This window comes from Ambystoma mexicanum, chromosome 8 (genome assembly GCF_040938575.1).
Source record: "Ambystoma mexicanum isolate Mex_15411 chromosome 8, UKY_AmexF1_1, whole genome shotgun sequence".
Lineage (NCBI taxonomy): Eukaryota > Metazoa > Chordata > Amphibia > Caudata > Ambystomatidae > Ambystoma > Ambystoma mexicanum.
In genome coordinates, this window is record NC_090929.1 from 159,291,649 (window position 1) to 159,305,214 (window position 13,566).

Sequence of the window (13,566 nt, forward strand, 5' to 3'; positions counted from 1 at the left end):
ACTCAACACTTATAAAGTTTGAGGGTGTCCAGTCAACTGGTCGAAAAAAAAACTGGTCGACTGCAATTTGGTCGACGCAATTTGGTCGAAAACCAAATGGTCGAATTTTTTTTTTATTTATATATTTATCTTTCGGGTTTTCGTTTAGAAAAAAAGGGGTTTTTATAGAAAAAAAGGGGGCTGGGGGGGACCCCCCAAAAAATGAAAAAAAAGGATTAAAATAAAAAAAAAAAAAATTCGACCATTTGGTTTTCGATCAATTTGGTTCGGCCATTTGTCTGGTCGACCAATTTTTTTCGACCAAATGTCTGGCAACCAGTTTGAGGTGTTGCTGCTTTTGATTTCTTTATGTGAGATTGGTTAAAGGTACTCTCCCCTTTTCCACTTTTTTTGGCATCACTTATTGGTGGTACAAAATGTTGCTAGCTTCGGTTTTCCTTCAACAAGAAAAACATAGCAAATGGCAGGATTCGAGAAGAGTTTTCTTTTTTTTTTTTAAACTACAGAAACATATAGTTTGAACCAGTTTTATTTTTATTTCCAAATGTCTTATTTAAAATGCTTTAACCTATAGGTGCTTTGCATGCATGGAATATAATGAAAAAAGATGCAATCCTCCTTGCAAGAAACAGCTGCAATAATATAGCGGCTATGAAGCTTGTATAATGGCAATTTAGACAGCACTCCTCAAAATGTTTATTGTTTATTGGTGTTTTTTATCAGACTCATAAGAATGAACGTCTTTGTGATATCTGGCAGGATTTAAATCTGTAATGCCCGCTCACACAGCTATGTGTGTTACAGGCATTTAACACACTCAGCTATCTGATTGGCTCAGGTAAAAGTATAAGACTTTAATCTTTATTAGAACCTAGAGTAGAAATTTGGCTTTCTCTCGGCCTATATGATTCCATGATTTTGCCTCGATTTCATGGCTTGTTTTGTCTGAGGGAAAACTTCATGAATCTGCTCGCGGTGTGTACCTTCTACTCCTGGTGATGTGTGCTTGCATGCTCCTGCTCCACTTCCCTGGCTTGCTGCTGCCACATGCCGTCCCTCCTGCATTCAACTGGCGTGCTTTCCCCTAAGTCTCCCTTATTCCTTTAGGGGACTCTGCCATCTGGCGGGACTATCTTCTTCCCCATTCCCTTGGTTGTACTTCGCGTGCGCGTGCGTTTGTGTGGGGGGGGGCAGTCTTATCTCCTCTAAAGGTCAGGGATCGTTGGTTATTTGCAACACAGCGAAAATACTATTATTACCCAATGATGAAAGGAGTGTCCAGTCGAGGTTGTATACACATATCTACTTTATTATTATAACAACTGACAACCTAATAACACGACTAAATACAACCCACCCTGTAATGAAATGCCGAGAAAAAATTGTTCTAAGAAGGAAAAGGGATGCTCTCTGGATACTGACAGGAGGGTAGCTGGTATGGTTAATAACCACGGTAGTATTTTAAAGGCTTCTTGGCTTCAGCAAAAAGGGAGAAAGGTTCTTAAAATGTCTCTAGGGGCCTTCTGGGAAGTACCAGGGGGACAGGACCACAATGTGTACCTTTTGCTGTAGTTGCCCTTGGTGCTGGACAGTGTTGAGTCGGCTTCAGGGTGCTTTACATGCCTCTGCGACAGAGTTTGAGCTGGGAGATACAGCGTCGGGTATCAGGTGGCAAGACTGGTGAACGGCTGCAGGCTGGCCTTCATGGCGACTCGGGGTGAGGAATCGTCTCCGTGCCGATTGGTGGTTCTGAAGCACTGGTCAAGACGTCTCGGGTTCATTCAGCACCTGTGGCTTGACGGCAGTAGCTCGAGCCTTGACGGCAGTCAGCGTTGCAGGCGGTTGCGGATCGAGGAACTCGACTGACTCGTGAATGTCCTTTAAGGCAGATGGTGGCAGGTGCTTGTCGTTGCACTTCTCCCCGCCGCTTCAATGGTAGTGTACAACGTGCATAGAATTTTATATGGCAAGGTATCCGCGGAGGGGATGCTGAAGGCCTGATCAGCGATAATGCCTGGCGTTCTTTATGCCTCTGTCCATAAAATGGTAATTTCTCGAGCCAGCATGGACCTTTTGCTGGACGAGTGTCATTTGCCTCAGTGCTTCTGCTCAGGGGCAGAGGCCATGAGGAGGTGCTCCGCATAGAATGCTCTGCACCTGTTCCATGCATTTACATCGGGCGTTTGCATTGTTATGCATTTCCATCAATGTATTACCATTGCTGCATTTGCCTCATGTTTTTTTTTTTCAGGGGCGAGCCCTGCGTACCTCCTTTTTTTTCTCACTATATCCCATCATTGCTTTAAACATGTTGTTTTTGTTCCCTGAAAAATGAGCAAAAAGAAGTTTTTTTTTTGTTTTTTTAATGGGGGAAAGGGCCCTTACTCCCTCCCCTTTTGCTGTTACTATTACCCCTTGCCCTTTTGCACATCCGTTTTGCTTGCTCACAGAAAAACTGTGTAAATGCATCAATGCAATGCACGGATGCAAATGCAATGATTGAAATGCATCCCGCGGTAAAGACATTGCACTACTGAATATGAGCTGGTGTTGGAGAAACTGCTATGACCTATTGACAGATCCAATCCTGGCGCAGCACCCCTGTCCTTCTAACGAAAACAGTGCCTTGTCCATTTCAGGATCGGATTGGGAGAATGAGGCCATTATTATAGAGGCGTTCCACCTGTGCAAGTGCAGCTAGCGCTAGGGCAAATAGTGCCCGAGTCTGAAATGTCCTCTTCCAGTACATGCATGCCACCACGCAGTGCTTGCCGTTGGTGTAGTCCATTGCCTTGCTGCAAAACAAATCTTCGAAATAATGTGTTTGCACTCCTGCAGTTTTTGCCCTAGTGCTAACTGCTTCTTGCAGCGGTGCAACGTTTTTGTAACGCCTCTCTTGGTGCAAATGCCCTCCAAAATGAAGTGTCTCTCCTGTAAAAGTATTTTGAGTTCACAGAAAGGGCCCGATTCATGGAACGTTTAGCATGGTGCAACGTGACTTTGCACTGGTGCCAACAAACACCCTGATTCACAGAGCGGTGCAACGTGTATTTTTGCAGTGCAAAGTGTATTTTTGTAGTGCAAAGTGAGTTTGCACTGGTGCAAAGTCACTTTGCACTGCAAAAATGCACTTTGCACCAGTCTGTGAATCAGGGTGTTTGTTGTACTACGCTAACAGTTCCATAAAAGCATGGGTAGGTCACTGTGACTGTGGGAAACTCTTTTTCAGAATGTTCTGCTCCTGGGAGTTCTTGCCAGTTTACAGTGACGGTGGTTGTCCATTGAAAAGCACAGCACCTTCCACAAGCTTCTACTAGTTCCAGTGATGTTTTCTGGTCGCAGACTCAATCTATCGTAATAGCGGAAATGTATGTCGAATGGTCCTGATGCTGAATGGAAAGATTGGTCAGGATCAAGTTAATTTCACAAGATAAATCAGTCAACTGCTGTGAGATAGTTCTAACTGTGAACCCTTTAAAGGGACATGAAGTGAACCCCTACTTGAAACAAGAATCGCTTACCTTTGCATTTCTGTTTCCTCCTAGGGTTCAAGTCGAATTCTACGTCAACGAAAACACCTTCAAAGAGCGCCTCAAACTGTTTTTCATCAAAAACCAAAGATCAAGTAAGTGTTTTCGGTCCAAGAAGGCAGGTGATGCTACTTGTATTGCTGCAAGCCACAATGTTTGTGAAGTCATGAGATTTGTGAAGATTAGAATCATTTTTGGAAGGCAGGAAATGAGCTAGGTTTGCGCATATTAAGTAACAAAAATCAGACATGCAGACATTTGGTGGGTAGAGATTGCATTGCAGCAAGGATGTCCTGCGATAAAATGCACCCTAAACTAATGTGTGCTTTGAGAATTAGGGAGTGGAGAATGCTGATCCATAGGTTTCTATCTCTTCCTTTCAATCCTTACTTTTTTTCACAATTACCTCTGTGTGTTGTAATTTCTAAGAACCCTCAGCTACAATTTCCTCCACGAGCTGCAATTTAGCAGACATGATCTGCTATGGGCTCTGGTTATTCCCCTTTGATGACCTAAGCCTGGGCAAAACTGACTGGCAATAAACCAAAACGCATTAATGTTATGATTTTTTTATGAATGTAGTTGTTCTGACCTTTGCCAGTAGTTCTGGCAAAGTGTTTCAGGTGGTTAGGGTTAGAATATCATACATTGGGAATGTGTGGTTGATTTGAGGATCAGTCTTGTTAGGCAAGACCGAGGCAGGTGGTTACTGGAGCAGTTGATGTAGTAGGCCTCAGATGAGGAGAGAAGGAAGGACATTAGAATAGGATGTAGACATGGGAGGGGTAAGAAATTGAAATAGAACACACCATCTATTTGTCACTGATTCTGACTCTATTGCATCACAGCGACCACCTTGCATGACCTAAAGGCATGCGCCATTTCGTGTCAGGGTGAGGAAGAGAGCACATGAGAATTGTTTGGGGGCAGTCAGGAAATACACTTACATTCAATGGTTGGAAACCAGGGTGCCATCTTTTAGTGGCCAGACAGAATACGTGTTGTTTGCAAAGTTGTGAATAACAGATTTTAGAAATCTTTTCGAACAATATAATGCATTCAATGCCTGTAGTTGAGTGTGTTGTCTTTTTTGTGGACAGATCAAATACTATTTTTACTCTTTAAATCCTTATTTGCAGTGGGTTGCGTGCATTTTATTTGCGTGGTTGTGGTGGTCAGCTAACACGTGTTTCGAGTTCTCATGGTCTTTATCAAGGCTGAGGTAATACATTTAGTGTTCATTGTGCAACATATTGTGATACATGGTGACAGTGGTTTATCATATCAGTTGTAAATACAAAATAGAGGCATAAAAGAGGGGTGTTCTTTATAAGTTGTATACAAACAAATCATTATTACACGTTAATTATTACACGTATTAGTTGCGAGCTTTGGCAGAGGAAAAGGAAAAGAAAAAATCAAGAATCATTAGTTTTGTGCTGTTGCTCTTTAGTCATTTAGTGTTTCCATTGATGAAAGCCTTACAGAAGGGCTTGTGAGTTTGTGTGGCCTGACACAGGGGCCTTACCTAAGTTGTGGATATTCGCTGCCTGCTGGTGGTATTTTGTGCGATGTCAGTTTTCACTGTTTGTTCCCATGGTTGTCACCCCGTTGGGCAATTCTCTAAAACCACAAGGGTGATTAAGTCAATCTAGGGTGGCGGCATGCCCTGAGGTACAGTTGTTGCGTTCAGGGCCATGGGCCTGTATTTCATCATTTGCTTCAGGGGCACTGTGTCCATGGTCGGCGGTAAATATTTCAATTGGGCGAAACATAATAAAATAGATCAAGAAATATAATCTTAAAAAACCTTGTACCTGATAATCCTAGGTCGATTCACTCTGACTTGACCCACACTTAACCAGAATACCCAGGTGTCCAAAAATGACCTGTGCAAGGTTGACTATTTTCAACCAGTATCACAATTAAATAAAAAAGGATACAGATTGTATCCACTGATGATCCAGGAGAAACAAGCCCTGAAAGGGGGAGTGGGATTCTCCTGGTCTCCACAACCACTCATGTCCACTCATGAGTCAGAGGGTACAGATGAAAATGTTGATGATGACCAAGATAGAAACTGGTGACTCGTGTGAGTCCAGGCTGAAGCACGTCATATTGGAAACCAAATATAGAGAAGCAGAGAAGGGGGTCAGATAATGGCACCGTTGCTGAGATAGGAGGGACAGGCACAGGTTTGTACACAGCATGTCAGATGTAAAAAGTACTACCCAATCTCCTCTGTCACCAGCACCTTCCTGGGCAAAAGAATGTGGGAGAGCATGTGTTCTTGCTGCAGCAAGAAGGTACAAAGTGCGGACATCCTTCCAACTTCATGACACAATAGCCTCATCTCAAAGCCTGTATTTTGTGCAATACAACTGTGTTGCCAGTGATAGTCTGGGACGAGATTGGGTCCCACATTTCTGAATGACCATGCGGACGACTGGGATTAATCCAGAAGACTCTGTTGTAGCCCTCTGATAAATACTCAGTCAACATTCCACCCCAGCTCATGCTACCACCCCTCGAACATGTTTCTGCTGATGTAACATAGCTGTCGAGCCTGACTGCTTTGGTGGGGACTGACTAATTATAGATGCAATTGCCATTTGTGTTCCACTGTTTTGTTCTTGAGTCCTGTTCCTGCTAATTTACAACCAAAGTAAGGCACAGAAAGGTCACCTGAAAACAGGGAATACAGTAGTACCGCTAGCACATTTTTGCGATTCTCCCAGTGAATCAAGAGCTGACAAAATTAGCATGTTTTGTCTACCTAAGTCCCCTACTCATGAGAGAAGAACCCCCCACGCCCCCAGCATGAGTGCCAGCTACAATAGTTTGGTGTGCTGCATTTTGATGTTCTACAGAATTAACTGCTTCTTGCGCTTTTTCCAAAAATGCAAACACACCATCAACCAGAGGCCACCAATGACAGCACAATGGCAAGTTCCCAGAACGAACCCTGTATGGTGTTTAAGCGGCCTTTCTGGCCCATCTGTTGTGCAATGTCGCCTCTCAACCTTGCAGTTCCAATCTTGACTTCCACTTTATTGAGCCCAGGCAATATTGTGACTGACTTCACTGATTTCTTGGTGCATTTTCGTTACATCTCCACCCTGTCAAATACCCACTACCCCTTCTGCCTTCCATGATAAGAGTGAATAACGCAAGAGGCACATTCTTAGGCGGCAGAATTCTGTAGGCTTTGAAAAAGGAAAATATGTAGAGTATGAAGTGGTAGAATTCTTTCGGTTTTTGATATCTGATGATTTTATGTCAGTGTCACAAGTTCAGAAATCACTACCTTGTGTACCAACGTGTGGTCCATTCATTTGATTCCAGTCTGGATTAACTCATTTAGCTCCAAATAGCTGCCAAACTAATTTTTCTTTTTTCTGTAACTCCCTTTCAAGTCTGAGGATTGGTGATGCAACTAAGTGGTTTTTCACAATCCTTGTGACCCTCTCACACACTTGGGAAGCCACTGACGCAGTATAAAGGCACCATCCTTCTGGATGTGGGTCTGAGGGCAGTCACACCACCAGTGCCTTTCTTACTCTCCCAATGGCCAGGGAGTCCCCTACAAGAAGGTAGAGTGGCACCAGAGGGTATGCTCCTCTATGACGTCAGCCACTGACCTGGGGTTCAGCTCTTCCTGATTAGTGGTCATTTGACAATGCAGGAAGTGCATGCTAGCATAGCTCATTATTTGGTTCCTGATGCTCATTTGCCAATGACCTGATTGGTGCTCATTTGGCAATGCAGGCAGTGCATGCTAGCATAGCTTCTTATTTGGTTCCTGATTGGTGGTCATTTGGCAATGCAGGCAGTGCATGCTAGCATAGCTTATTATTTGGTTCCTGATTGGTGGTCATTTGGCAATGCAGGCAGTGCATGCTAGCATAGCTTATTATTTGGTTCCTGGTTGGTGGTCATTTGGCAATGCAGGCAGTGCATGCTAGCATAGCCCTTTATTTGGTCCCTGATTAGTGTTCATTTGGCAATGCAGGCAGTGCATGCTAGCATAGCTCTTTATTTAGTCCCTCTTTACCTGCTCAAACAGTGGTACACTGACAGGGCTAATGCCACCAAAAGCGAACTATGGTAGTGTTCGTGGAGTTGCAGGCAGAGGGGAGGCCCTGCATGATGGTGCCAGAGTATACAGGGACGGCATATGGCGTGGGCAGAATGAGAGGGCAGGGGGACTAAGGATTGCCTTTTCCCTCATTGCCCTTCCCACTACTGAAGGGTGCAGTAGCACAGGGGACACCTGATTAAGACTAGTCAGACCATAGTTCTATTCCATGGTGCTGTGCGTTGCTGTCTACTCCAAGAAGCAACCCTTCTTTGGTCTGTTCCGCTTCACTGGTGATTTGCATATGTTTCATAGCACAGTGACTTTCTCCCCATCAGTCCCATTCAACAAACTAAAGTGCTCACAGGTCCATGGGGAGCTGGACACTGTCTGCGACCATGGTCAGGATTCTCCCTCTCCCACGTGAAACTTGACTAGAGATACCTTGGCCTGACCTACCCACTCTACAATAACAAATCAGAGGCCTCTCTGCCTTCCTCCTCCAGAGGGATCTGCTGGGGGATCACCTGTGCCTCCCTCTTCCCGAGGGATCTGCTGGGGGATCACCTGTGCCTCCTTCCTCCTGATGTATCTGCTGGGGCGATCACCCGTGCCTCCCTCCTCCTGAGGGAACTGCTCATGGATCACCTGTGCCTCCTTCTTCCTGATGGATCTGCTGGCAGGATCACCCATGACTTCCTCCTCCTGAGGGATCTGCTGGGGGAATCACCTGTGCCTATTTCCTCCTGATGGATATGCTGGGGGATCACCTGTGCCTTCCACATCCTGAGGATCTCTTGGGGGATCACCCGCACATTTCTCTTCCCGAGGGATCTGCTGGGAGATCACCTGCACTTCCCTCCTCCTGAGCGATCTGCTGGGGTTCACCTGCACCTCCGTCCTCCTGAAGGATCTGCTGGGGCAATCACCCGTGCCTCCCTCCTCCTGAGGGAACTGCTCATGGATCACCTGTGCCTCCTTCCTCCTGATGGATCTGCTGGCAGGATTACCCATGTCTTCCTCCTCCTGAGGGATCTGCTGGGGGAATCACCTGTGCCTATTTCCTCCTGATGGATATGCTGGGGGATCACCTGTGCCTTCCACCTCCTGAAGATCTCTTGGGGGATCACCTGCACATTTCTCTTCCCGAGGGATCTGCTGGGAGATCACCTGCACTTCCCTCCTCCTGAGGGATCTGCTGGGGTTCACCTGCACCTCCGTCCTCCTGAAGGATCTGCTAGGGGATCAACTTGCGCCTCCTCCACATGTTGCTCTTTCATCTCCTCCTACAGTAATCTTTCTCTGTACAGCTCCACACCTTTGCTGCACCCTGTCCTTGAATTAAAATGATTTCCTTTACCTCTGCACAAGTGGTTGAGACATTGTCCAGCAAGATCTCTAAAGTATCCACAAATAGAATGTCCTTTTTCTTAAATAAATTATTGCCCACCAGTCCTATCATTCATAACCAAGCTTCAGACATAAGGGCCAGCCCTGCCCCTCTACCTCTCGCTCCACAGTCTTCTCCTGTGGCAGTGGCAAACTCTCCGTTTTCAGTCCTACCTCCTCCACCTCCTCCACTGTGACAGTTACAATCCCTCGGATGTCAGTGCTACCTCCTCCTTCACCTACCTCCTTTGTGGCAGTCAGTAACCCTCCATTGTCAGTCCTGTCTCACCTCACCTTCCTGAGCCATCCCCCAGTGGCTTTCCCACTTCAGGCAACACCTGCTCTGGATGTGGGCATTTGGCACCTACAGGGCCGACAACGAAAGGAGGCACACCATTATCGTCTGAGACCTCTCCCTGGAAATGAACGCACCTATCCTTCAAAATGTCAACCTCCAAATCCCTTCCCTGCTTCACAATTCCTGAATTCCGTCCTTTGGACAGACTATCTCTAGACAGTAACAATGAGGAAAGGTGCCTGATTTGGGCCAACAAAGAGATTCACATGGGTTTCTTGGACACAAAGTGAGATGTGCAAAACACAAAGCATCCTTTGGTTGACATAGAAAGGGGAAGAGTTTGTGCCAACTCCTATCGGATTAGAGGACGTTTACACAATCAGGCAGCAGCAACAAAACATACAGTGGCAGATGATGGAAGCCTGCGCTGCCCAGATGAATCCCCCTTGCCCCAATTGAAGAAGCCAAAGGACTACTTTATTTATTTATTTATTACATTGTTACACGCCCAGACCCTGAGGTATCACGGCGTAGTTACAGACAATGGCAAATACAATCTTAAGGTAGAGTACATTGATAAAGAGAAGATTATAGTTATACATTTCTAAAATAAATATATACAAGGTGAAGGGAGTTAGGTCTACACTGGTCGGGTTCTATGTACATTAGACTACTTAAATAACCAGGTTTTGAGTGATTTATTAAATAGTGGAAAGGAGGTTTCATTCTTGATGTTGGTGGGAAGGGCGTTCCAGTGGCCAGGAGCGAGAACTTTGCTTTTTCTCTTTTGTATCGTGGGATTTTGAGATTTTCACTGTTGCTCGATCTGAGGAGTCTAGTGTGGTTTTTCTTGGTGAATGTATTGAGGAGATATTTTGGCGCTTTGTTGTTGATACATTTGTGAGTGATATTGAGGGTTTTAAAGAGTATTCTTGATTTAATGGGAAGCCAATGGATAGCTCTCCTGATATTGGAGATGTGGTCTGATTTTTTCATGCCTAGTGCCGCTCGAAGGGCTTTGTTCTGCATAAGTTGGAGCTTGGCCAGGTTGGTGTTGGATGTGCCTAGGAAGAGGATGTTGCAATAGTCTAGCTTAGAGAGTATGAGTGCTCTTGCTAGTGTAACACAGTTTTTGGCAGTGAGGAATTTGCGACTAAGGGAGATTAGTTTGGAGGTGTAGGAGGTAGAGGAGGCTAGGGTGTTGATTTGTTTGGTCATGGTTAAAGTGGCGTCTAGGTACACTCCAAGTGTCTTCACTTGTTTAAGTACTGGAATTGTGGTGCCATCAATGGTGAACGATGAGTAGGCAGGCTGTAGGGAGGCTATTTTAGATGATGAGCCTAGTATTAATAGCTCTGTTTTGTCATCATTGAGACAAAGGCTGTTGTTGGCCATCCAGTTTTGGATTAGTGAGTAGATTTTATTAATAAGGAGTGTGTCTTGCTCGTGATTAACTGTTAGTGGGATGAGGATCTGAGTGTCATCCGCAGAGTTGGTGTAGATGACACCCATAGCATCCAGCGCTGCAAAGAGCAGCTTGGTATAGGCGTTGTAGAGGGTGGGGGTTAGGCAGGAACCTTGCAGGATGCCTATGGGGACTGGTATGCAATCTGCTGATTCTTTACCAATGGCCACTCTTGAGGTCTTATCTGCGAGGAAAGATTTGATCCAGTCAGAGGCATTATTTGACAAATTGAAGTTGGCTAAGGTAGCACAGAGTTGGTCATGGTCGACCAGGTTGAAAGCCGCTGATTTGTTTTGTAGGATGAGTAGGCATAATTTGCCTGATTCTCTGGAAGCATCCATTTGGATCTTCAGGTCGAGTAGGGCTGTTTCCGTACTGTCATTGGGACGGAATCCTGACTGTCGTCCCCCCAATAGTTGGTTGTGTTGTAGGTGGTTTTGGATCTGGGAGTGTGCTACTTTGTCGATGATTTTCAGGAGGAATGGGACAGTGGTTATGGTATGGTAGTTGGTGGGGATTGAGGGGTCCAGGGTCTTTTTTTTAGTTGGGGTGTTAGCCAGGCTTTTTTGATACTGGTAGGGACTATATTAGAGCTGAAGGAAGCGTTGATAAATTCGGTGATGATTGGTGATAGGGAGGGGGCACACATCTTAACTAGATGGGATGGGAATTTGTTGTCTTTGGAATTTGAGGCTTTGAGTTTAACCTTAGTATCTAGCACTTCATTGTTGGACACTGGGGTGAAGTAAAAAGGGGTGCAGGAAGGGGTATTAGTGGGGATGGTGGCAATGTCGGGGGTAGTTTTTTCAGCAAGGAGTATTTTTTTACTGTTGATTTCCTTTTGTAGGAACATTATTTTGGAGGCTAGTGTGTCTTGTATTTTAGTGCACCAGGCTTTACTGGTGTTGTCTGGTGCTATAGCTTGGTCAGGGTTCTCAAGTTCTCTGAGGCTAGAGAAAAGCTCTTTACTGTCAGAGTTGGCATTGGTAATGCGCAGGTTGAATGTGTTTGCTTTATGAGAGATTATCGCAGATTTGTAGATTTGATTGGCTGTTTCAAAGGCTTTTGCTGATTCTGGGCTGTTAGCTTTCCTATGTATATGTTCAAGAGATCTCTGTTCAGTATTTAAATGGCTCACATCTCTTTGTGAAACTAAGGGCCTGATTTATGGAATTCTTTGTGCAGTGAATAGGGACTTTGCGGGTCATTCTGCATGCAAAACCCCCTTCATCAATTCATGCAATCAACTTTGCGGGATTTTTCCAGACTTTGCGGGGACCTCGCGCTGGTCCGCCATGTCTCTGCGAGCAGTCGAGTACCTTGCATGAGACTCCATGCAGAGTGTGGGTAGGGCCTGCGCAGAGTTTTAAATAGGGGCGGGACATGCATATTCCCCATTATCCGTGCAGCATGAGGAAGAATAAGGAATAACGTCGGAGTGTCTAGGGACAGCCTGCGTGAGGAAATCGCACGCCCAGCATTGCACTAAACCAAGCATATTCATGGATCAGACCGTGCAACATCAAGTCGGGGAAATCTGCACGCAAAGCTCCCAATCACACTGCGACGTTTGGCATGTGCACAGCCCCAATTGCATAGGAATCAACGCGCAAATTTATGGTCCAATCAGGAATTTAGGGGTGTGTGCACACAGTTGGGGTACTGATCGCAGTTAGGGGTGTGTGTATGCAGATTAGCGGGGTGCAGCCACAGTTTACGGGGGTCCACACTCAGAATGACCAGGAATTACTTGAGCTACGAAAAATGGTACACATATTGTTGGGGTGCCCTCACGCAGTGTTGCTAGGTTGCTGGCTTGGTTGCGGGGGGTCCCACGCAGTGTCGCCAGGGTGCATGGGTTTGCAGCGAGGAGTGTGCAAAGGTAAGTATATGTGGCTGGATTTGCTTTGCGTGGGGGCATGTTGTGGGCATTCCGGCAGCTACTTGCGCATAGCATTACTTTACAGGGGAAAATTCCATGAATACGAATTGCACGCAGAGATTCCTGTGTGTGAAGGTACGCGCAAAGGTTTTGTTGCGCGAGGGACTTTGCGGGATCTTTGCGAACCTTCCCATAAATCGGCCCATTGTATCCTTAGGAACCGGCTTATGTATGCTTATGTATGCTGAGGGTTGCTATGGCCTAAAAGCAAAGGCACAACTGGTGGTGGGTATGAAGGTCCTTACGGAGGGTGCCTTGGCCATTTGGTGATCCTTACCTCCAAACATTTTGAGTCTCCGGGGCCAGTGAACTCAAATGATTTAGTTTGTCACCGGGTGACCGGCCATTGACATCTATGGTCAGATACTGGTCTTGCCGGGTGTGTGTTTGTGAACGTAATGCACAGCGGGTGACACTCGCAAAAGGAGTTTGAGTTGAAACGTAATAATAAAATAATAATTTTGCATTTATATAGCGCTACAAACGTAATAATAAAATAATAATTTTGCATTTATATAGCGCTACGAACCCTCAGGTGAGCGCTGCTTATTACTACCCACGGTGTGTGGTGCTCATTTATCGACCTCGGAAGGTGAAAGGCTGAGTTTTGGCCCTGCCGGGATTCGAACCTGCGTTAGCAGGATCTCCACGGATGTCAAAGCGAGCGCTCTACTGCACAGTGATGGGTGATCACTCACACTCGCAGTCGGAAACTGTACTCCAGCCCCCTGCAAAAAAAATGCTTCGCGTGAAATCCTGCGTGTAGGGAGAAGGCCAGCCTGGGTAAGAGAGCGTTTCATGCTGTACAATAGGATGTGTCCCGCTGCAGGTCAAATTAAGTGCAATGACCATGAAATACCACGA

General features: G+C 45.6%; 1 protein-coding gene across 10 annotated transcripts in view; it reads left to right on the top strand.

The window, feature by feature from the left end:
- The window catches only part of KCNT1 (potassium sodium-activated channel subfamily T member 1), a 2,308,650-nt gene that overhangs the window by 1,305,844 nt on the left and 989,240 nt on the right, over nucleotides 1-13,566 (top strand). For all 10 annotated transcript variants that reach the window (XM_069609538.1, XM_069609540.1, XM_069609539.1 and 7 more), the window contains one exon: nucleotides 3,546-3,625. In XM_069609538.1, the coding sequence (XP_069465639.1) occupies nucleotides 3,546-3,625 (80 nt within the window). The remainder of the gene's footprint in view (nucleotides 1-3,545; nucleotides 3,626-13,566) is intronic.